Here is a 24,975-nt window from a genome sequence, read left to right on the forward strand (position 1 = left end):
CTCTTAGGAGCGGGAATTTTAATGGAGAGGAGCTCCTTTCCCGCCGAGAGCGGAATTGAGAAAGAACAGCTTAGGGCCCGTCTCCGTCAATAACGGCCCTGCCCTGCGGATTCGTCCACCTCCACACGGCAGCGCTGCGCCCGCCTTTCGGAGCGAGGAACCACGCAAAGGCCACGAGCCCAAACACGCACTCATCCGAACGCACGCTGAAGTCTGAAAAACCACTGCCAAGGTCTACAACATAAAAATGAGATTGCATTCTTAATTTCCACAGTCTTCATAACATAATATTTTCAGAAATACATTTAACAGAGTTATCATGGGATTTTACCAAACACCAACTGGTGCTATTTCTGCTCGTGTGCTGAAAGTATCAGGCTTTCAAGGCACCTCTAACTGTGTGTTTTAGTCCCCTGTGAGTATTAATAGCAAACGAGAAAATGATAATTCAGTATGCGACTCAAAAAAAATGAAAAGGAGGTCCACTGACAGTCCAATAAGAGTTATAACTGGACCGCAAGGTGACCTCAAAATTAGTGCCAAATTTGTAAAAGCAAATATGACTAACTTCGTACATTTAATTAACACGAAAGGCCCATCTATATGTCTACACTCAATGAACTGTGTAATAATTGCTAAAAAGTGGCAGTTAAACAGCGATGTTGAGCAATTTAATGTATTTCATCCGTTTCATTTTTCCATACGATGCAATATTTCACACTGTGCTGGTGCACACGTTTAATTAAGCATATTTAGGGATTCAGGGCACCAGCGTGGCACAGCAAGTAGAGCTGGTGCCTCCACCACTGGGCTGCAGGTTTGACCGTAGGTTCGGTGCCCATACAGTCTATGTAGAACTCTCGTGTTCGCACGGGTTTCCTCCGCAGTCAAAAGACGTGTTTCAGCAGAGCTGGCGATTCTAAATTGCCCCGTGCCTCTCGGATAGGCTCCTGACCACCATTATCCTGTATGCAAACAGGTGGTCATACACAGTGTAACACTGCGCTTAACAAGGTACGGCCTTTGGCGTTTTTCAACCGTCAAGGCACCGATACATTGCGTTTCTGTGGAAAAATAATGTAAATACAGACCATCATTGCACTCTAGTGGCTATTTCCGTAACTCATTTGCTGATCATCAAGGAAAAAGAAGCCCTGCCTTTCTTTGATCCTCAATATCTCATTTCACCTGCGCTTGTTAATGCACGGTGTAGCATCTAATCCACAGCTGAATGTGTTATAATGAAGGTCAGCAGTTGTCCGAGATCTGAGCTGAACACATCTTAGGAGTTTAGGAGACGACCAATGATGTCATTTCATAATGGAACCAGTCAAACCATCACTGCTATTATAATATCAGAAACTTAATGGCTATAGACTCCCAACAGAGAAAAAAGAGTGGGAAAAAAACTTATTTTAATTTCCGAAACATATTTATTACAACTATATTTCATACTCAGCTATCGCTGTTTCGACACTGAAAAGTTATCATTCATATGTATGTATGCATGGTATTTTGCGGCTAAATAATTATATTATGGCTATTAAATGATGAAACATATCGTAAACGTTCAAAATTCAATACAAGAATCATTTACATAAATGTATTAATGTCAGTGAAATATTGCTAAGGTTCATCGATGCAGCCAATTTCTCACATCTATAAAATGTTCTGACATTTATCAGAAGAACTCAGTTATATTCATGAAATGTTTGCTGAATACGCAGAAAATTTATGAAATTTGTAAAATATTTAGTAGATTAATAAAATATGTATAAATGAAGACGTTAACTCAAGTAATTCTGTCAGCATATAACTGTAAATTTCTCCATATTTTATTGCTGAGTGTTATCAAATGCGTGTAAAGAGGGAAAAATATACGTTGCCAAATTTATGCTTCCAACAAGGAAAATTAGATTTCTTAGCAGTTTACCCCCGTTTATATGATGAAACCGTAAGCTATTCAATTTGTACAAATGTAAGAAAGCAGTCTGTACTAAGCGCCACATGAAAGGTCACAATAAAAGTGCTTTCGGTGTCATTGCAACGTTTCTGTTCCGAATCGAGATCCGGTGGACGTGACAGGCATGCGACAGTATGCAAGTAAGAATAAATAAATAAATATGTTTAAATAAGCAAATATATAAAACTGGGGAAAATCCGAGCCTCCTTTGTGATCCAAAAACGCTGGAAACAAACAGAGCCGTTTTAATTCCTGCTTATGCATCATAATGTGATTAGTGCGGCTCGTTGGGTTCCGACTGGAGATTGGGAAAGCAAGCAATGAAACACAAGCAGCGCGGAAGCGATGGGTGTGGAACAGCTGAGCGGTCGGTAGAATTAGGCTCGTAGAGGGCGCCTCTCGCCACCAGACCAGCCGCCTCACCGGGAACGTGTGGCCGCAAAAGGTGCAATAAACAGCCGGCGCAGAACGACATACAAACAGCGGACTGGCTCGGTACGTTACCCGTGACACCACCTGCTACCATTTCTGTTTCTCACGAATTACACCAGGGCTGTGGAGTCGGTGCACAAAACCTATCGACTCCAACTCCAGTAACCCAATCATTTCTTCAAACTCCAACTCCACAGCACTGGCCAAAAGTTGCATATTATTCTGGGGGTCGACTTATCCGGCGAACATTGGCGTAAGCCTGTATTACGCCTCTAATTCTTGGGGGTTGACTTGTACGTCGGATCGACTTATCTGGTACATTTAGTCGGAGCCGGTACATTTTTAGCGACTCCGACTCTGAGTCCAGTATCACAATAATTGCTTCCGACTCCTACTCCACAGCACTGCCCAAAACCTGCACATTTTTTTGGGGGTCGACTTATACGCCGGATTGACTTATACTGTACCTTTAGTTGGAGTCAGTACATTTTTACCGACTCCAACTGCAGCAACCCAATAACTGCTTCCGACTCCGACTCAACGACTCCGGCTCCACAGCACCGAATTACGCTGACACTTACTTCTCCTTTTATGCAGTGAAATGCTCAGGCACAGCCAGAATAATGAGTTATTGCACATGCCTGCAGCAAGGTACGGCACCACTGAAGGTAATCGACCTGTAACCTCAAGGGCACATGGTCAAATCCCAGTCCGAGTGCCACTTCGGAAATCGTGGGCTGGGATTTGACCTCAGCTGCTGCAGTAAAACATCCAGCTACAAAATGGGCGATGCGCGTAAACTCGTTTGAATAACAGCAGGTAAAAGTAACGGTACAGACCAGCGTCCAACATCGTAATATCAACCGCCCGGACTGCTGTGAAAATCATTGCGGAATCGAATCTTTCGTCTGCATTTCCCACGATGTTCACGACGGTCAATAATATTGGTGCCGCGGGGCGGTCCGTTCTTCTCGACGGCCACTCGCGCTCCACGTTTCAACGGTCGGAAGCCTGACGGCACGTTGACCCGAAGATTCTCGGCCCGCGCGCGTCACCGGCAGCTCCTTGGAGGTTTACTTTCAAACCCTTTCATTTCACGGGGGAAGCAACGCTGCTCGAGCCCCACGGCCACCCTTCGCGGCAAACATAGCAACCGCACTTGAGTTTGTTGACGTCCATTCGCAGCTGACCACCATATTACCATTTGTAGTGCTTGCATTATGACTCACAAAAGTGTTCCATCACTGAATATTAATGAAACAGTGAGTGCTTACCAGTTAACATTGTAGCTGTGACTCTGTGTGTGTGTGTGTGTTTCTTTACTCTAATTAATGAGCTCCACCTTATAGTGTGTTTTGTGAATATGTATACTTTTTAGAGATATGCGTGCGTGCATGCGTGTGCGTGTGTGTGTGTTTTATTTCTTGCCTGATTGCCTGTGACTCACTGGCCAGTTCTGGGTGACTCTGTGTGGGCTGAGGGACCAGGAGGGGGTTAGAGGTGCTGCGGGAGACGGAAGGAGGAGGGGAAGCAGGAGGAGCAGGAGCAGGAGCAGAAGGCAGTGGAAAGACGTCAGGATGGAATGAAAGAGCTGAGAGGACGGAGGTGGGTGGAGATGGGGGGGAAAGAAGGCGAGCAGTGAAACACGGCAAGGAGATGGGGGGGGGGGGGGCAGAAAGAAAGAGAGAAGTGTGAAAACAGTCGGGCAGAAGAGAAGAGAGGAGAACAGAAAGACGGATGAGAGTAGAGAGGAAAGAGGACTTTTATTCCCGCACCAACTAATTCAATTTACCAGGCATTTTTTGCACATTTTACACTGTAACTTGATTTTTTTTTTTTTTTTAAGTACTGATGGCTGAAAACGGTGTCAAAATCCCCTTTGATGTAAATAATAATTAAGTCTAAATCTCCAGACTGTGTTCTGGCCATTTCCGCATTTAAGAGCAACAATTTATGAAAATTGCGGCACGCAGGTACATCTCATCTGTCGAGCCGCAACGCTTCGTAAAAGCATCTGCTGTAACAATGTTTACTTAGAATGACCTACCTGTTACACACCTGGGTCATTTTTACTGGAGTAAATGAAATACCTTGCTCAAGGGTACAATAAGAGATGGGACTCGAACCTGAGCGATCCAGGTAAGAAGCTCTAACAACTACACCACCTACTGGCCCGTGTTTTCACTCTGGTTCTGCTGTGGTTGCAGGTTTACCGTGTTTCATACTGCGGTTGTATACATTACTCCGTGTTATGACTGTGCTCGTACGGCGAGGCCCCTGCTGACAGCATGTCCTCCCGTGCACCGGTGTCTCCAGGTGTGTCTGGACAGTCTACGTAGCTCATCTGCCCTTCCGTCCACGGCCGTAAGCGTCCCGCCGCCTTCGGCTCAGACGGAGCCCGTATGGCCGCTCAAAGACTCCTATGAATTATTCACCGCGTTCACATAAAAATAAACATTGCCTGCTGCCCCTCGCCGTCCCATCTCTCCCCAGCAGACACCCCATTCGCTCGCAGCAAAGGCTCCTCCCACTTTCCTTTGCCAAACCTTCCACCTCCACTGGACAGAGATGTACAGGTATTTCTACCCCACCCGTGTCACCACCCTCTTCCGTGTAGTTAAGGTTAGTTAAATAGACTAAGAGTCAAAGAAGAGCAGAAATTTAAGAGGCAGCTTATAGCATAGTTTTTAGAGCTGCCACTTTTGCATCAGAATGTCACAGGTTTGAATCCCATCTACTGCAGCGCCTTTCATCAAAGTACTTGCCCTGAATTGATACAAAATTCCCCAGATGTATAACTGTGTAAATCAGTGTAAGTAACTCAGACTAGAAACTTAGCGTTTATCGGCAGCTGGTAGCATGGTGGTTAAAGCCAATGCGTTTGGATCCGAAGGTTGCTGGTTTAAATCCCACCTACTGCTGAAGTACATAACTTGCTCCACTAATGATTACCCACCTGTATAAATGGGTGAGCACACACACACATGTTTTTGGAACCGCTTGTTCCATACGGGGTCGCGGGGAACCGGAGCCTACCCGGCAACACAGGGCGTAAGGCCGGAGGGGGAGGGGACACACCCAGGACGGGATGCCAGTCCGCCACAAGGTGGCCCAAGCGGGACTCGAACCCCAGACCTACCAGAAACGAGGACCTGCTCCAACCCACTGCGCTTCCGTGCCCCCCATGGGTGAGCAATTACTGGTATTTTAATGGTGTAAGTTGCTCTGGAGAAAAGTGCAAAACGAATAAATGTAAATGAGCCCCTTCTGGAGGACAGTGGGTGTCTCATGGAAATAGGACAGGGGACAGCTGGGGGACCAGTCATCATTACGGAGAAGGAGAAATGCTCTGAGACAAACACACACACACAACCTGTTAATAACAAGTTTTGCAAAGTTGTTGTTATTATTATTATTATTATTATTATTATTATTATTATTATTATTATTATTATTATTATTATTATTAGCGGGGGTGCGGTGGCGCAGTGGGTTGGACCGCAGTCCTGCTCTCCGGTGGGTCTGGGGTTCAAGTCCCGCTTGGGGTGCCTTGTGGCGGACTGGCGTCCCGTCCTGGGTGTGTCCCCTTCCCCCTCTGGCCTTACGCCCTGTGTTGCCGGGTTAGGCTCCGGTTCCCCGTGACCCCGTAAGGGACAAGCGGTTCTGAAAATGTGTGTGTGTGTATTATTATTATTACTACTACTACTACTTACTTATTATTCTTGTTGCAATTATTATTATTACTAAGTTATTAATGCAACAGTAAGCACAACACTGACAGTTTAATACTACTTCTGTTTTATGTACCGCGTGGTACATAAAACAGAAATAGTATTAAACATCACAGATGCCTATGTAAGTATTAAGAGCAGTAACAGCTACTTCTCCCCTGATCTAGTAAGTGCTCAACAAACATGTCCATCTTTATCATGCTTAATAATTTTTAATAACAATTTGTTTAATAATTGAAAGCCTAATTGCACATACTCTGCATCATATGGTGGAATATGACAAATGGACTGTAGTCTGGAATCACGTGTCCGCATCCAAGTCTCTCCTTCTTTTTGATGCGATGCACTCTTTAGACGCGCGTCGCTTTGGAGAAAAGCGTCCGCTAAATGAATAAAAGTAAATGAACAGATGTAAATGATTAAATGTCAACACGGAAAACTCATGGCATATTCGCCAGTACGCATCCCAAGCTTATATGTTATATGACAATATTACATATTGAAATAAAATAGAATACATTTTTTTTTTATTTTGTTTCATATATTATTGTTTCATTGTTTTGTTATATATAATGTATATATAGTAATAATAATTTTATTATTATTATTATTATTATTATTATTATTATTATTGTTTATGCATCACAAGCTTATATTCAGCTGACACCTTTGTCCAAGGGGTCTTGCAGTGCTCAATACACTGAATTCAACTCCCTACAATTATCAAGTTCAAGTTCGAATAATTCTGCCGTCCATACAGCAGATTAGTGCAATACACATAAAAACACACGACAGGCAGCACTATGGCAATCTGGAGTCTCTAGTTCACCTGAAACACACGTCTTTGGACTGTGGGAGGAAATCAGGGCACCTGCGGGAGTCCCACACTTTGTTAAATGTACAGTACACAATAGGTAGAAAAGCACTGAACGAGCGCAGGTACGCAGCCATGCGGTATTAGAGAGTAATTAATGAAGGGAAACTGCCTCATTACGCTGGGTTGCGATAACTAATGTTATCTAGTGAAGCAATTGCCCTCGTTTTAAAGGGATCTGGTAATATTTTAGAATGAATGGAAGTCACACACACACACATTTTCTGAACCGCTTGTCCCTGACGGGGTCGCGGGGAACCGGAGCCTACCCGGCAACACAGGGCGTAAGGCCGGAGGGGGAGGGGACACACCAAGGACGGGACGCCAGTCTGTTGCAAGGCACCCCAAGCGGGACTTGAACCCCAGACCCACTGGAGAGCAGGACCTGGTCCAACCCACTGCGTCACTGCACCCCCCCGAATGGAAGTCAATTTTGGGAATTTTTTACCATTGGAAGTAATGGCAATGGTGGGACGTGGTGGGGAAGTGGGTGTGGCCAGGGCCTGCTGTGTGGTAAGTCTAGGGTTCGAGCCCTGCTTGGGGTGCCTTGTGGTGGACCGACGTCCCATCCAGGGTGTGTACCCTCCCCCTCCAACCTTGCCCTCTGTGTTGCTGAGTTAGGCTCTATTGCTACAACCCCACTCAGGACAAGCAGTTGTAGCCAGTGTGAGTAATTGTAATTATACTTTGGAGTTCTGACAATTCCAATTTGAATAGTGGGAGGAAACCAGAGCACCTAGAGGAAACCCACAAGAATATGAGAAGAACATTCAAACTCACCACTGTCTGAGCCACATTCGAACCTACATCCAAACCAATCGCACCGCTGTGGCAACCACAACATTATATATAGTGTAGTATGCTGCGCCCTGGGTTCGGATGGAGCGAAAAAGGAGGCACAGGCAGCGTTCATGACGAACGTTTATTAGAACATCAGCATACAAGGAAATAACGTTTTCGGTCCAAAGACCCCTTTTCTTCCAGAGGCTGCACCTCAAGCCAGCCCTCCTAGCCTGCTTAGCACCCCTCAAGCTTTCGCCCCATCCCCCCGGCAAACAGTCACCCTTATATTCCCCGTACGTCCCCACGACGGTTGAACACAATTTCATTTTACCCATAATTCAGCTATTCACAATAAAACTACATTTTCCCACTCAAACTCACAGTAATGCAGGTCGTTACAACAGCACCATTTTAAGAATCACTGCCAACCTGGGAGTGGATTGAGTCAAGTATGGTTATTTACCAGCTGCTAACTACCGAGAGGGACAGGCCTGCTGGGCAAGCGCTCATGCTGACTGCGCTAAGTGCTAATGCTGACAGCACCGCGCACGTGCGAGCGGGTTCTGGTGGGCCGCGTGGGGCCCGGGGCACGAAGAGCCTCCCGTGGCCAGTTGCCCCTGTTCTGTTTGAAGGGTGTGTTTGCCTTCTCTCACTCCACTGCAGGATCCAGTACGTGACCAAACATCCGGGCCCAGGCAGCACACCCTGGAACAACACGGAGACGCACAGAGCACACGACGACCGGTTTCTGCGCGAGTCCACATGTCTGCGCCTGTACGTGCGCACCGGCACACTGAGCAAATATCGCCAGTTATAAATGTTCTCCAAGCAAATATTTAAATGCTCAGGTTTCTTTTTAATGCTTTTTTTGCAGCACAAAAGCTTAGCTAAAGCCCCCATCGACGTGGAATAGGTGTGTGTCGGGAGTGTCTTTATGGGTTAATAAATCAGTGTGCGCTCATACGACTTAACCCAAAGCGCGGACGAATTTTCGGAGCGGCCCGGCTTGTTGGCCATCGGGTACGATCCAGACCAGTTTGAGTAAAACCAGGTCAGAAGAGATCTGGGGAGTTCAGATGCATCATTAAGACTTTACCAAGGCTTTTGCATTTGCTTAAGACTAAGCAAACCTGACACTATAGAGTCATCCAAGATGACTTTTGAACCCAAACAGTGAGTATAAAGAACAATTTTTTTCCCTCTACAATACAGCAAATGTCTTTCTCACATAACAATAACACTCATTTTGGATGAAATGAAATATGTGTTAGTCCTTGGTAGCAACAGCGAAAGAACATCACATGTCAGCGGTTGGAGACGTACCACGTTGGGGCGCCACCCACGCTAAAAATGTAATGCACTGAATAAACCAATGTCAGATCCCAGGTCTGTAGGGAAAGCAAAAATGTGCTCATAATCTCCCATCATGCCTGGCATCATAGCCAGATTGGGAAATGACAGCGGCACCGCTTCAGTTGGGCCCACCTGTCATTCGGAGCCCTTCTGCCCCGCATCTATGCCAAGAACGAGAAAGCCGCTAAAGCAGACGAGTCCGGACCACTTCGACCCGGCAAATCCCAGCTGAGGTCATGTCGGACTCACGATGGGGTTCTGTTCCACCGTAAGTCAAATATCTCCTCGTATGAATCATAAGAATACATTAACATGCACGAATGCTACATTCCATAATAGGGCTTTGTTATATTTTCTCGCTAATTTCACACATTCTATATCATAACACTGAGTCAGAATAATAATTTAAGTGCAGCATAATATATTTTCATGCTGCGCTATTATTTTCAGTTTAATTTCTAAATTTGAACCGTTTTCTTTTCAGCAGAACACTCACTTGATAACCATTTTAAATGAAAGGTAACTTGAGGTGAACCATTTCCATTTATTTATTTAGCAGATGCTTTTCTCCAAAGCGACGTCCAATGAACTCTATATAGTGTTATGAGCCCACACACCTTATTCACCACGGTAACTTACACTGCTAGATACACTACTTACACTGGGTCATTCATCGATACATCAGTGGAACACACGCACTCTCTCTGTCACTCACACGCTATGGGTGAACCTGAACCTGAACAGCATGTCTTTGGAGTGTGGGAGGAAACCAGAGCACCCGGAAGAAACCAACACAGACATGGGGAGAACACACAAACTCCACACAGTCTGAGCGGGGATCGAACCCACATCCTCTCGCACCACCCAGGCAACAACCACAAACAAAAAGTTCTGCGAACCCAAACGCGGTTGCTGCCAGACACCCACGCGACAGAAATTGTCACTGTTATCATACAGCAGATGGAGCGGTCATCCCCAAACGTTACGACCAAGCATCGGCACTCAAAAATAATATAATAAAGTTAATACGACGTCTTTCGCAAGGTCGAGTGGTCATACGTTTCGTGTGTCATAACTCGAGGACTCCCTGCATATTTAAATACTGGAGCATATATAGGGTAAAGCACATACAGCAGGGCAGTCGAAACAAATTTAAACCGCTATATTCCGGAGTGGTCTAAACCTCCTCCAGTACTTTTGTCCAGGGTACGAGAGAGCAGTCTAAGCACTCAAGTGCTCAAGTAAAATTGCTTGTAGACATGACAGCAGTCTCAGCCACTTGAGTGTCCAATAGCTAAAAGAAGCCTAAGCCTCATCAGCCTCGGCCACTCCGTACAGGCGGAGCGGAGTGCATCTTTGGGCCGCGGTCCGCGAGCTCCGGCCTAAGCCATCCCGATTTTCCCTCAAGCATGCATAATCGCTCAGGCTCCGCCGTGATCTCCCGGCTGCACCGAATTACAGCGCTGGCAAAGCGAAGCACAGATGATACGCATCCCCCCTCCAGAAGTGAGATGACTGCTGATCAAATGGGGCAACAAAGGGAGGACCTCGATCAGCCTCTAATGTAGGAAAAAAACAGGGGAGGGGGGTGAAAACGGAGGGAGATGGTGCCTTCACCATCCTGGATTCTCTTTCATCTCCCACTGTTTGAAGGCCTGGCATCACCCGCCAAAAACCCGGGGGGCTGTCTGCGTGTCTGTGCCTGTGAGAGCGCGAGGGAAAGTGCGTATGCACGCGCATCGGAAAGACGGCGATGGAGTGCGGGGCATCCAGGTCTGTCTCTCTGTGTGTTTTGTGCGGTGAAGTGATTTGTTTTAGCACTTTCATCTGTATGTATATGAGTAGAGTTTGCACACTGAGGTTTGTGTGTCTCTGCGAGTCCATGTGAAAGAACATGGGCGTACACCCAGGCGGGTGGATGAGTGTGGATGGCGGCACAGCGAGTAGCGCACCTGGGTGGTGCGAGGGAACATGGGTTTGATCCCTACTCAGTCTGTGTTGAGTTTGCATGTTTTCCGGGTGCTCTGGTTTCCTCCCACACTCCAAAGACATGCTGTTCAGGTTCACCCATAGTGTGTGAGTGACAGAGAGAGTGTGTTCCACTGATGTATGGATGAGTGACCCAATGTAAGTAGTGTATCTAGCAGTGTAAGTCACCATGGTAATAAGGTGTGTGGGCTGATAACACTACACAGAGTTCATTGGAAGTTGCTTTAGAGAAAAGTGTCTGCAGAATAAATAAATGTAATGAGTGTGTGCAGTTATCTCTGCTGGCCAGCGAAGGGGCATCTTATGTTAAACATCCCACGCTTCCGAGCCGCTCTGCGTTACCGGGTCAGCCGTTCCATTTCTGGTCATGTCTCAGTGAGAATCCGTCGTTCCGGGCAAACAAAGCCACACTCCCAGTAATCCCACTCCTAACACCACTAAAGCCACCTTTGCGGTGGTTTACGTGCGCGGCAGCATGTCGATGCAGGCCAGCTCCCCCCCCCGCAGGATGCATCTGTGTAAAGACGAGTCCCAAATATCCATCTGCTTCATGTTCTCCTGGGCTTTTTTAGTGCATCGCACCACTTTTAGAATACGACCCCCGATCCCAGCCTTGTGGGGATCGCTGAACGTAGTTAATTGTCTCCTATCACACCTGACGACTGGAAAATGACAGCGGTGCCATTGCAGTCGGGTCCACCTGTCTCACTCCCCACCTCGAGACGCCGGTCGTCGCCTCTTCGCCGCCAACATACCGCACGCACTTTTTTCTCTCCCCAGCAGAAGTTCACCTCCCTGCCTGCTTATCGCGCACGCTTCGTCTCCGCGTAGCAACGCGTCTTCGTCCGATCCTTTTTTCCGATTTGCTCGCTCCTCTGCTTTGGCCTCAACCGCTGCCGTACCAAGGCTAGGGAAACGAGGTCCGAGAGCGACCGTCTCCACGGAGACGGGCGCCCTTCGTTTATGTTCCGTGTTCTTTTCTTCCATTTCAGTGGAACCCTGGGAGACCTGGGGCCTTGTGACCGGCCTCTTTGTCTGACGGCAATGCGGCGCACGGCTTCCGCGGGCAGGAAAGAGGCCCATTTCCCCCACCCTGCTGAGTTTACGGGTGCCGGGGACGGAAGTCCTACGGTCCCGGAGACGGGCAGGCGGCAGGACTCAAGATGCGGCGCAGAGACCGAGCAATCTGTCAGTCCCCCGCCCCACACGCACACTTCACATTTACACACACATTGCCTGATACCAGTGCATGCACACACACACACACACACACACACACACACACACACACACACCCACACACGGAGATATATTACGGTCATCCGAAAACTGCTCCATAACTCAACTGGTCCACACGTTACAAGACACCGGTGTGTTCGTCGACCTCTCTCACACACGCTTAATAATATGCATAAACTACATTATTTTTATATATGTATGAAAATACATATTTCATGTACTTCCTATAGTCCAAATGTTGTGGGATTTTTACTGGGGTAACACTGAACACCTGGCTTCGCTGTATCCCGAATACATCACGCTAGGCCTTGACATCACGTCAAGGCCATAATCGAACACACCCGATATTATAGCCTCACACACACACCCACACCCACAATAAGCTTGTCTTGCCACGACTGTGGGAATTTCACACTTATTCTGACTCTGATACAAATACATGTTCCTACACTTTTAGTTTTATTAGAACACTAACATTTTTCTCTTATGGGGACAGCCCCACAATTTGTACTTTCCTTATTTAGGACAAGGCTGCACACATACAGACACAGACACACAGCCCCCCCCCACATTGTCTTCCACATAGACACAAACACACTCTCGACGTTTGCACCAAGTAACTCTCCGCCACACGTAAATCTAACTCGGTCACACTAACCCTTCACACACACACACACACACACACACTCATGCACAGCCACACACTCCTGGCCACACGCAGCCTGTCCCAACACACTGATTAAAAGACATGTGCCGTTCCTGCTTTCCCACCGCGTTCCTTCCAAAGCGCCGGACCCCGACTGCCAAGCACAGACGTACCTACTCCGAGCTCCCTCCCTTTCCGCTTTTCACACTCCTCTCCTCATCAGAAGAGCTCTGTCTCTCAGCGGCTCGTCCCCTGACGCCTGCTCTCCCTCTCGGCTGCCGCTTCATTATCTTTTCGCGCTCCTCTCATTCATAGTTATCCCTTTCTTAGACATGCCTTTCTCGGACCCGGCTCCTGATTATTGGGAAAAAATATGTAAAAAACCGGGAACACGTGGGTGGGGTTGGAGGAGAGGTGGAACAAAGAGGAAGGGAGAAGTGAGAGGATGGGTGTGGTGATGGAAAGATGGAGAGGTGGAGATGATGAGCTGGAGGTGGGGGGGGGGCAGTAAGGAGCAGGAAACGAGGGAGGTAAATCCACCAGGAGGAGAAAAACAGAGCACGCGAGCGCGCACCTAAACGCTCGTGTACACGGGAATTCGCCCGCGAACACGCCGACGCTGACACGCGCGCACACGCGAGGTGCAGGCTACCCGGAGGTAAGCGCACATACGTGCGCGCACGTCGGCGTGTGCGATTTGCGCACGGGATGCCGCTGAGAGCGAGAGAGAGTTATGTAACGACACACAAACACACACGCTCGCGCACGCGGAGGCCGAGCCTCCCCATTCGCTTTCGGTTCACGTCGGTCCGAGTCAAACGCAATCTGCTCGAATTGCCGTGATGGTTTTATAGAGGCGCTCCGTGGCCGGCCCGCACTTCAACATGGCAACTTATACAACATTAACCCCGCGAGTGCACGGACCCCCCGCTCATCTCTCCCCCGCTCACTCCCCTCCCGCTGTTGCACTCGCACCCTCAACCTCGTCCTCATTCTGCCACGGAGCCCGAACGAGCGCCGCGCGGCCGTGCGTCCCTTCTACCGCCCTCATCTCCCTCTAGTGAGTGCACAAGCCCGCCGTCTCCCTACACACACGGGACACCAACCAATCGCACGCAGACGGTCATACGAAACGGCCACGCAGGGCGTCCCACGCACACCGTCTCTGTCACACACACACGGAGAATGCACACGCACAGCGACACCGTCCTCTCTCTACTCCGTATGACCTTGACGGGCTCTCCCCTTCACCACGCCTGCCATCCAGAGGGAGGAGAGAGAGAGGAAGAGGCGAGCGAGCCACCGGCTCACACGCGATTACATAACGCATCCACGGCTACCCAGCACCCATCCCATCTCCAGGCCTCCTGCCATCGCCCTCGTCCACGGGGACATGTGAAGGTGGTCTCCTCCGCTGGGCGCGAGACGCTCGCTAAGAAAGACGGCGGTGTCACACCCCGTCGTAAACCATCCGCACCCAACGAGGAGGCCTCTGCCCCGCCGAGACACACTCTGCGTCCCTCGGCCTCTTCCTCAGCCAACACGCAAGAGATCATTTTTATTTACCTGATGCTTTTCTCCAAAGCAAATTACAATTACTGACCCGTTGACACACCTGGGTAATTGTTCCTGGAGCAATTTTAGGCTATATGACAGCTGGTAGTGCAGTGGTCAGACCTACTGCCTCTGGATCCAAAGATTGTAGGTTTCATCCCCACCTCTGGCTGTGGTACCACTGAGCAAGGTATTTACCCAGAATTGCCCAGCTGTATTAATGAGTAAATAATTGTAACCTTAACACTGTAAGTCGCTTTGGAGAAAAGTGTCAGCTAAATGAATAAATGTAAGTACATCCCTCAAGGGTACTACAGCTGGAGGATGGATTTGAACCAGCAACCTTTGGCACCATTATGTCACCTGTTGCTGCTATGATCAAGGCTCAATAATGAGTGTTAAGGTGCTTCCCAGCTCTAAAACTGGTCATGTTTACGCAGTGGTGTTTTGAGCCAAACGGAAGGCACGCTGCGAGCTCCACGGACGACTGCACGTCATGCTGTGCGCCCCGGCGAGCCACGGCACTTCGTTCGGCATCCCCCTCCAAAAATGATGGGGAGCGCAGCATAAGCCCGTCTGCATCTGAGCCCCATTACTTACGACGCTGCTGTCCTTCCACCGCTTCCATCTCGTCCCTCTTATAAAACAGTGATAAGCAGGTCATTACGGAGCCATTATTTCTCCTTTATGTATGTAATATTAACAAGGTCTGGGACAAAGGCCAGGACACAGAGCCAGATACCCTCAATTAATGAGCAATTAACTACTGACATGTACCGAGTACCTGGGTACAAAGAGGGAAACGCAGACCCACGTCTCTCCCAGACCCGGTTCTTCTTCATCTCTGACAGTTGTTAAAAGCAGCACGGTGGTTCAGGGAGCAGTGCTGCTGTCTCACAGCACCTGGGTGGTGCAAGAGGACATGGGTTTGATCTCTGTTTTGTCTTTGTGGAGTTTGCATGTTCTCCTTGTGTCTGTAGGGGTTTCCTCTGGGTGCTCTGGTTTCCTCCCACACTCCAAAGACATGCTGTTGAGGTTCACACATAGTGTGTGAGTGACAGAGAAAGTGTGTGTGTTCTACTGATGTATGGATGAGTGACCCAGTGTAAGTAGTGTATCTAGCAGTGTAAGTCACCGCGGTGAATAAGGTGTGTGGGCTGGTAACACCACATAGAGTTCATTGGAAGTTGCTTTGGAGAAAAGTGTCTGCTGAATAGATAAATGTAAGCGGAGTGTAGCGCCGGTGCCTTTGTGTTCCCGAGAACCCCTCCCCACCTTGTGCGCTCTACACTGGGCTGGGATGCCAACAACAAGGTCATTCACCTGCTGTATTCCCACTCCCGTCCACAGCTCAAGAGCAAGTTAATTCATAAAAAAATCTCCCAGAACACGGCCTTCACGCTGCTGCAGTGTCACATCATGGGACTGTTGTTTTGCAGCCAGGATTGTGCCTGTAGCTTCGCCTCCATCACATACGTTCTCTGCATTCTGAGTCATAATGCCGAAGGCAAAGTTTAGTATTTAAAAAAAAATGCTGAAAATTGTACATTTTTACAAGCATGTTCCAGTGACTAAAAAAACAAGCTCTTGGTTCTAGAGATTCTTCCTTTTTTGATTGCTGTCAAACGACTGATTGGTAACTAAGACAGCTGATCTGATCCTTGCCAAGGGCTGAAATTACTACATATCAATATCTGGCCTAGCTGATAATCACTAATCATAAAACTGCTTTACTAGCATGGCGAATATTTTAGGGGGAAACTCTAGATTGTGGATCACACCACTGTCTGTAGACACTTCAGCAGCCGATTGGCTGGAACCAGGGGTCTATTAATACTGTGCTGGGTGACCTTGGTACCGTTATTTATGGAAACACCATTAGTCAAGGAACCGCCAGGACAAGCTGCACAAATGGTAGAATAGTGGTTGGAATTACTGCTTTTGGACCCGCAGGTTCAAATCTCACCTCAGGCTGTGGTGTCTTCAAGTAGGGTACTTATGCTAAAATTGCTCCAGTTAAAAAAAAAAAAAAAAACTGTTCAGCTTTATAGATGGTTCAATAATTGCAAGTTTCTTTAGAGAAAAGCATCAGGTAAATGAATAAATAAATGTAAATGGACTCAGGGTACCAGTTATCCCTGTGTGGAAACCCTTGATGAAGACTTTTGGGAAATGAACCTTTCTTGAGTCACAAAAATTGGGCGTTAGGCACATGTTCAAGGGTAGTCGGTCAGTTGCCTTTATGGTCGACAAAGTCACTTAGAATTCAAAGTAAAACCTGATTTAAGTTCACAGTATCCCTTCAGCTGGTGGACCATGGCACACGCGAGAGTCTCGGCCCCCGGCCACTCAACCGATCACATGCCGGGGAGTCTCCGCCCCTTTTTTCCTGAAAAAGCAAATGTCTCCGCCCCTCGCCGACCAGCTGATCACACATGGAACGCACGAGTGCTCTCTCCCCCACTCGGCGATGAGCTTATTACACAAAAAGCACACATCAATCACCTTATTACATGGAAAACACACAAGTTGTTTCCCCCTCACCCCAGTCAGCTGGACAACAGAAACAGTCTCCACCCCTTCACTAGTCAGCTGATTACATCTAGAACACACAATTAGTCTCTGCCACTCTTTCGCTTAATGTTAGCTTTCCAACCCTATGTGCCTTACTCCAGTGCTGCCTGTCTCCAGCCAGCTGCTCCCACACAGGCCCAGTGAAATAGGGGCCTTTAAAGGGCCTTTCTTTGACAGTGCAAGGCTTCCCATTTAGTAGGTGTCTTCAAAAATCACGAGTGGAAGTGCTTGTCCTAACAGGCCGTCCAATATGACGCACCTATCAGGGTCTGTGGCCGTCACTGTGCATACTGTGGGATGGCCCAGTCAAGTCCATCTATCTCAGCTCAGTGTGCAGCATTCAGTGAGACACCTTTCTAGAAGACCCTAGCTTAACGTGGTATGTGGGACAATCTAGATGCTTCCTTGACGTTGCAGTGACCTTAGCTGGTCTCCTCCAAAATAAAGATCCGTCATCAGAAGCAACTCAACAGATGAACTGATAGTCTAATAGTTAGTGGTGTTGTCTTTGGACCCAAAGGTTGTAGGTTTGTTTCCCCTCTCCTCCAGAAGCATTGTGCAAGATATTCAATCCTGAATTGCTACAGTTAAAAAAAAAAAAAAATTACCCAGCTGTATGAAGGGGTAAATAATTACAGGGAGCTTAACTTTATAAGTTACCTTGGAGAAAAGCATCAGCTAAATGAATAAATGTAAAGGGACTCAGGGTACTAGTTATCCCTGTGTAGAAACCCTTGATGAAGACTGTTAGGAAATGAACCATTCTTGAGTCACAAAAACTTGGCATCGGGCACATGTTCAAGGGTAGCCGGTCAGTTACCTTTCTGGTCGACAAAATCGCTTAGAATTCAAAGTACAATAAATGTACAATGGACTTAGGGTACCAGCTATCCCTGTGTGGAAACCCTTGACCAAGACTGTTGGGAAATAAACCCTTCTTGAGTCACAAACACTTGGAGTCAGGCAGATGTCCCAGGGTGGCCGGTAAGTTAGCTGTCAGATGAATGAATAAATGCAAATTTTTCAGGTGATGTCTTGAATGGAGACCTCTGCTCGTAACCCAGCTGTGTCCACATAACCCATATAAACCAAACCCAACACGGTCCAATCTAACTTGGTGAGGTGTTGCGCTCACCCAGAACATCACTGACCGAGTTGCAGTTGAGGTTTTGTTGGTAAAACTTGGATGATCCAAGATTTGAAATATTGTTCAGATTTGGTGCAAAGTTTGGAGACGCCTCTCAGGTTCCAGCTGGGGAAGCTCAACAGCATTAAGTAATAACCAAAACCCCGAAAACTGTAAAGCCAGTCTGGTTGAATCTTCACAACAATTTTTTACATTTTCTCCAAAGCAACTTACAAAATTCAGCTACTTACAACAATTTACCCATTTATATAGCTGGGTAATTTTACTGGATCAATTTAGGGTAAGTGCCTCGCTCAAGGGTACTACAGCTCTAGGTGGGATTAGAATCAGGGCACAGTGGCACAGCATGTTCTGGTTTCCTCCCACTACAGAGAGTGTGTGTGCTCCACTGATGTATGGATGAGTGACCCAGTGTAAGTAGTGTATCTAGCAGTGTAAGTCACCGCGGTGAATAAGGTATGTGGGCTGATAACACTACAGAGTACATTGGAAGTCGCTATGGAGAAAAGTGTCCCCTAAATAAATAAATTTAAACGTGAAATGATTGACCTTTGGGTCCAACGACAGTAATTCTAACCTCTACGCTACCACCTGGAAGTTAGTGTTCTTATAATGTTACTTAACGAATGCTGTTTTCAGTTTAACCCTTCTATACAGCAGGGTGTTTTACCAGAGATTCGGTTCATGCACTTTGTTCCAAGGTACGACAGCAGGCACCTCCTGGGATTTTAACTGTGAACTTTGTAAGGCTAGGTGTGTGTTCTTCACCTCTACACCACCTGCCGCCTAACATGCAGCGCCAGAGCATGTACCGTGGCATTTGTGGGTCTGAGCCACAACCCCAGGTAAAGCACCGCCGTGCCCAGACAGCTCGGCTGGCTGCTCCAGTTCTCGTCGCTCCGCACGTCAGACTAAATCTGCTGCTTTCGAGTCACATCGCAGAACGCTTGGGAGATTACACATGCGGAAGAGTTACGGAAGAGCCTTTACGCACTGCAAAAAAAAAAAAACGGAGGTTCGAGCCAGTGCGCTACATAATTTGTGCCATTGAAAATGTGAACCTAGGTGGTGTTAAAGCTGTTGGACGGTGTAAAAACACGTGCCCTTTTACACTGCTCTGTTCTCAACGGCCGCGAGGCAGAGCAAAGGGTGCGTCACGACCTGCTACCCTCCAGACGTCCAAGAGGAGCATTTGCACCATGTCATAAACCTTTGTACATCCAGGAGGCCAGGTGTATGGGAGAGGTTGTAGTGTAGTGGTTTCTGCTGATGCCTTTTGGGTCCAAAGGACAGAGGTTCGATCCCCACCTCAGGCTATAGTACCCTTGAGTAAGGTACTTACCATAAAATTACTCAAGCAAAAAATTACATAGCTGAATAAATGGGTAAATCATTGTTAAGTTTGCAACAGTAGCAACTCTAACCTTAACATTTTAACTCATTTTGGAGAAAAGGACCAGGTAAATGTAATTCTATGTGGTGACACAGTAAGTAGTGCTGCTGCCTCACAGCGCTTAGGTTGTACAAGAAGATGCGGGTTTGATCCCTGCTCAGTCCGTGTTAAGGTTTGCATGTTCTTTTGTCTGGGTGCTCCTGTTTCCTCCCACAGTCCAAAGACATGCTGTTCAGGTTCCCCTATAGTTTGCGAGTGACAGAGAGAGTGTGTTTCACTGATGTATGGATGAGTGACCCAGTGTAAGTAGTGTATCTGGCAGTGTAAGTCTTTGGGTGCTCTGGTTTCCTCCCACAGTCCAAAGACATGCTGTTCAGGTTCACACATAGTGTGTGAGTGACAGAGAGAGTGTGTGTGTGTTCCACTGATGTATGCATGAGTGACCCAGTGTAAGTAGTGTACCTAGCAGTGTAAGTCACTGCGGTGAATAAGGTATGTGGGCTGATAACACTACATAGAGTTCATTGGAAGTTGCTTTGGAGAAAAGTGTCAAATAAATGCAGTCATACCCATTCATGTTACAAAAATTTGATGTGCACGTACTTTGTTTAATTGATCTACAGAGCGTTTATACCCAATTACAAGGACCGAATTTGGATTTGGAGCGCCTCCCAACAGCTGAGCAGCGCAAGACTTTTACGATCACATTTATTCACTAAGCAGACGCCGTTATCCAAAGCGACACACAGCGATTATTAACTAGTATTTAGCTGGCAAATTTACCCAAGGTGACTTAGACTGTTGGACACACTACATTAAATTCCCTATAGCCATTCACCCATTTACACAGCAGATCAGTGTAACACACACACACACACACACAAATACTAAGAGCAAATCAGGGCACCCAGTGCAATCGCACCCACACTTTTTTAATTGTACGGTACGGAATAGGCACAAAAGAGCTGAACGAGCGCAGGTGGACACTTAACACAGTATTGGAGAGCAAATAATAATGGGAAACGGACTTATTATGTTGTGTTATGACAACGAATGTTAACTATATAATTGCGTCCATTTTAATGGGATTTAGTGATATTATATCATCAATCAGTGTTGGGGCCCAGAAGTGCATTCAAAGTTTTGCCACTGAAACTAATGGTAATTTTGTCTTTAAATTGTGAGAATTCACTTCTTGGAAGGTTTTCCAGGAACGCATTACCTTTGTAAGGTCAGGAAGAGGAGTGGAAAGCTGGTGGGTTTCCTTGCTGGGCTCAGGGGTTTGGAACATCACCAGTTTGGGCACTGGGCACTGATCCTCTTCCACCTTTCCTCTGTGAGGAATGTCACCATGATGCACATGGCCATGGACACTGTCAGGGCTCACAATGGAGGGGACATTTGGGGACGGGAGATAAAGGAGCTGGAGACAGCTGTCCCTCAGAGACAGTGTTGTGGTTAATGCAGATGGGCAGGCTGGCACAGCTGGCTAATGTGTGTGTGTGTGTGTGTGTGTGTGTGTGTGTGTGGATTCATGTGTTGGAGGGTAGAAGGTGGTATAAGGGCTCTTTCACAGTGGAGCACATTTGATTTCTTACACCGACTCATGTCTCGGAGGACAAAAAGTGGAAGGAAATGAGATTGTGCGGAAGTGACTGGAAAGTGGCCGTCAGCAGCACTTCTACACACATTTATATTTATTTAGTCAATGCTTTTCCCCCCAGAGCAACATGCAGTGTTAAGGTACTTACAATGATTTACCCTTTTATACAGCTGGGTAATTATTATTCAGAGCAGGTACCCTGCTTAAGGGTACCACAGCCGGAGGTGGGATTCAAACCTGGGTTCGCGGAGTCCAGAGCAGAAGCTCGAACTGCTGTTCCACCTGCTGCCCCAGTTGCAGGTGTTGACGAGGGCCGAGATCTCTGCCCCACCCACACACAACACTGCTCAGAAATACGAAAGTCGTCCCTGCACTTCAGCGAAGTCCTCGCTGGCTGACACCTCACTCACTGTCATTAACAGCATGTCCCAGTCAGGGTCGCGGTGGACCGGAGCCTATCCCGGAAAGAGGGGGCACGGGGCCAGCCGGGGCACAGCCTGGACAGGACGCCACTCCATCGCAGCGGCAGACAACTGTTGAAGTGTTTAGGGTAAAAGCGGGTTCTAATTACAGTCCCCTACAGTCAGCTGTGTATTATTTTTAAAAAGTCTCTTTAAAATCCCCAAAGAAGGGACATTAATGCTACATTTATACAGGTGAAGGTGACGCACCGGTGTGCACATCTCTCATATCCAACTGTATAAGCTGGGGTAAAAACGCGGTTTTACTGTAACAGGTGCCGGAGCGGAGGTGGGGCATCCGGCAGCGGCAATCAGGGTGACTTTAACCGCGCGTCCGTGTCACCTGCCACTCCGCACAGGCCAGGGGCGCGCGACCGGGTGTTCCACCTTGACACGCGCGCCGAATGTGTAATGAGCGAGAGGGACGCGCGCGGGCCGCCGTGGGAACCACCGGGGTCCCCCGCCCCGTCCGCGCGCTCGCCGCCAGCCAGGTGGGCTGTCCACCCGTCCTGCGCGCGCGTCGCTCCTGCCCCGAGTGCGCGAGCGGCCGCGCGAGGAGAAGCGGCTCCTTCTTGTGTCGAATCTCTCCGCGTCTCCGCGCGGGTGGAAATCGACAGTCTGGCCGCGTCTTCATTGTTATCTCACGAGTCTATTTTGAGCTTCGGTCCTTAAGACGCCCCCACCCACCCCCTCCCCTGCACACGTACACACACCCGCGCGCGCTCAAATTTACGTACAATTACACGATAATGGAATCGACAGCAACATGATGTACAAGGTCAATAACATAGGAAAAATCTGTAGATGATCGTCTGATCTTCGTTTGTTACCGCCTCCCCCCCCGCACAACGCCATATTATGCCATATGACCTTCCGTGTTGTTCCACGGCTGTGCACGCGCGGCGACCCACGCAGGTCTCATTAGAGCATCACTGACACTCCACGCACTCATTACCCGACATGAGAAAGGACGGCCGTCGCCGCCACCCCCCCCCCCTCCCCCGAGCTTCCCCTCCCTCGCATGCATGGCCAGCAGCAGGTGTCGGTCGTGTCTGCCGGACTCCTCATTGATCATGACATCCACCCAACGTGTCCCACGGCGAGCAAAGACTGCGGACGCGCCACGGACACGCGGGTAGCGTGGGACAGAAAAGGCGACGCGGCAGAGAAAAGAACATTTAAATGGGACCCTCCGCAAGGGATGACAATCACGCCCCAAAAAACACGTGGGAGAGTGACATAAACAGATGCCGCCCCCTACCCCACCCCCACGTCCCTCCCCGTGTCTCAAGTCCCCTTAATACTTCCATCGCGGGTTCAGGAGGATGCGTGGCACCCTCACACACACGTACACTACACGAGCGCGCGCGCGCGCGCGGAGGGTGCCCGCGCACGGTCACACTCGTGGCCGTGTGCGCGTGCCGTGACCTTGTGTCCCGCTCCTCTGCCGGCTGCGAAGACGCGGAGCCGTCGTCGCGGGACAACAAGTACTATTTAATAATTTCGATCCCAAGTCCTCTGCACCCACCCCGTCGGTCAATTTAGCGCTACAATGATCAGTTGCGGTCGCTGCAGCCCACACACAACGTGAACGTGTGTGTGTGTGTGTGTGTGTGTGTGTGTGTGTGTGTGTGTGTGTATGTGTGTTACGAGCTTGCGACGAGTTGAGCACAACTGTCTGTATATATTAAGACACATAAAAAGACACGCGCAGTCCCAGGTTATTGGTTTGGTTGTAGTAGTAGTATTAGTATTATTACTAGGGAGGCAACAGGGTGAGCGGGCAAAGAGCGGAGCGCGTCCAGCACCATCAGCACCATCAGCAGCAGCAGCAGCGACGCCAATAAGGACAAGTGATGATATTAATAAAGCAAACGCCTTTCTTTCGCTGGCGAGCGCGCGCGCCGCCTTTCCGCCTTGTTACCTTTGCCGTTGTCCTCTTCCCTGTTCAGATGCATGGCTCGCCGGTGTCCCCTTCGACGCTGCGCTCTCGCGAAGGACGCAATTCCTCGAGACAACTCTCGCGGCCGCTCCGTCTCCCCGCTTCTCGCCCTTAATTGTGTTGCCGCTCGCGAGCGTGTGCGTGAGTGCGGGGCGTGAGCGCGCGCGCGTGTGTCTTCCCCGTGTTTCGATCGAGCAGGTAGCCTGTGTCTTCTCTCTCTCTCTCCTCCTCCTCCTCCTCCTCCGTGTCCCCTCCCTCTCTCTCTCTCTCTCTCTCTCTCTCTCTCTCTCTCTCTTTCCAGTCAGTCAGTGCCACTCGGAGCAGTGACCGTGTGTGTGTGTGTGTGTGTGTGTGGAATCGGTTACTGTACGGTGTCTCTGTGAGCCGATTGCAGCTGCACTGACGGCTCCATCACTGCCCATGTCGCTGCACACCTGTGAGTCCAGGCTCGGAGCGAGCGCGTGCCACCTGTACCATCCCAATCATCATAATCCTCGCCAACCATCCCATGCACACTGCCATCCCATCACCGTCATCATCCTCACCGCCATTCCGATCCCATCATCACATCCATCCTCACCCTGACCTCCATCCCCATCCTGATCATCCTCACCTTCCTGCTATCCACACTTCCATTCCCATCATCCTCATCACCATCCCCACCATCATTAGCATCATCATCATCTTCAACAGTTTCCCGTTTCCATCCTTAGCAAAGAGCGATGAGGAATCGATTGAAACCACAGAGAGCGCGACTCGTCATGGAAAAATGATGGTTGGGAGGTGGTGTGGGGGCTGTGTACCTACGATAACTTTTCATTTTTCTGATTATTATTACAATGTAGCGCCGAACCGTGTACTTTACACACAAACAGTCCACTTCACTCGGTCGGACGGCCGCAGGTGGGCTGGGAGGCAGGGGGAGGGAGGCACGTGCAAGGCGGCGGTGACGACACGGAGGCGCTGGGGGTTGGGTGCAGTGGGTGCGCGGGTGTGTGTGTGGAGGGGGGGCGATGCCACCTGTCCTCTGTCCGAGGAGACAAACGGGGGGAATCAGGTGAACATCCGCACCTTCCCCTCTCTTCCGATACGCGCAGAGCGCAATAACAGATGTAACGCCTCGAACTGCCCCCCTCCTCCGGGGCAACTTATCATTTGTGGCTCAGTAGCGACGCCTGGAGTTCGGTCGCGGAAGTGCAGGCGCATCAGCGCCTCCGACGACGCAAACGGCCGTTTATGCATTATTCATTATGTGAAATAAATGTGATTCTTGAGCATGGATTTATCTCCA

At 48.7% G+C, this 24,975-nt stretch overlaps 1 protein-coding gene across 1 annotated transcript in view; it reads right to left on the minus strand.

Annotated features, from left to right (window-relative positions):
• Positions 1-23,910, minus strand: part of syt7b (synaptotagmin VIIb) — a 121,307-nt gene extending 97,397 nt beyond the window's left edge. Inside the window, exon 1 of the mRNA XM_029256183.1 lies at positions 23,667-23,910. Coding sequence (XP_029112016.1) covers positions 23,667-23,700 — 34 coding nt within the window. The 5' untranslated portion in view covers positions 23,701-23,910. The remainder of the gene's footprint in view (positions 1-23,666) is intronic.
• Between the last annotated feature and the right edge of the window lie 1,065 nt (positions 23,911-24,975).

Source organism: Scleropages formosus, chromosome 11 (assembly GCF_900964775.1).
Source record: "Scleropages formosus chromosome 11, fSclFor1.1, whole genome shotgun sequence".
In the NCBI taxonomy this organism is placed as follows: Eukaryota; Metazoa; Chordata; class Actinopteri; order Osteoglossiformes; family Osteoglossidae; genus Scleropages; species Scleropages formosus.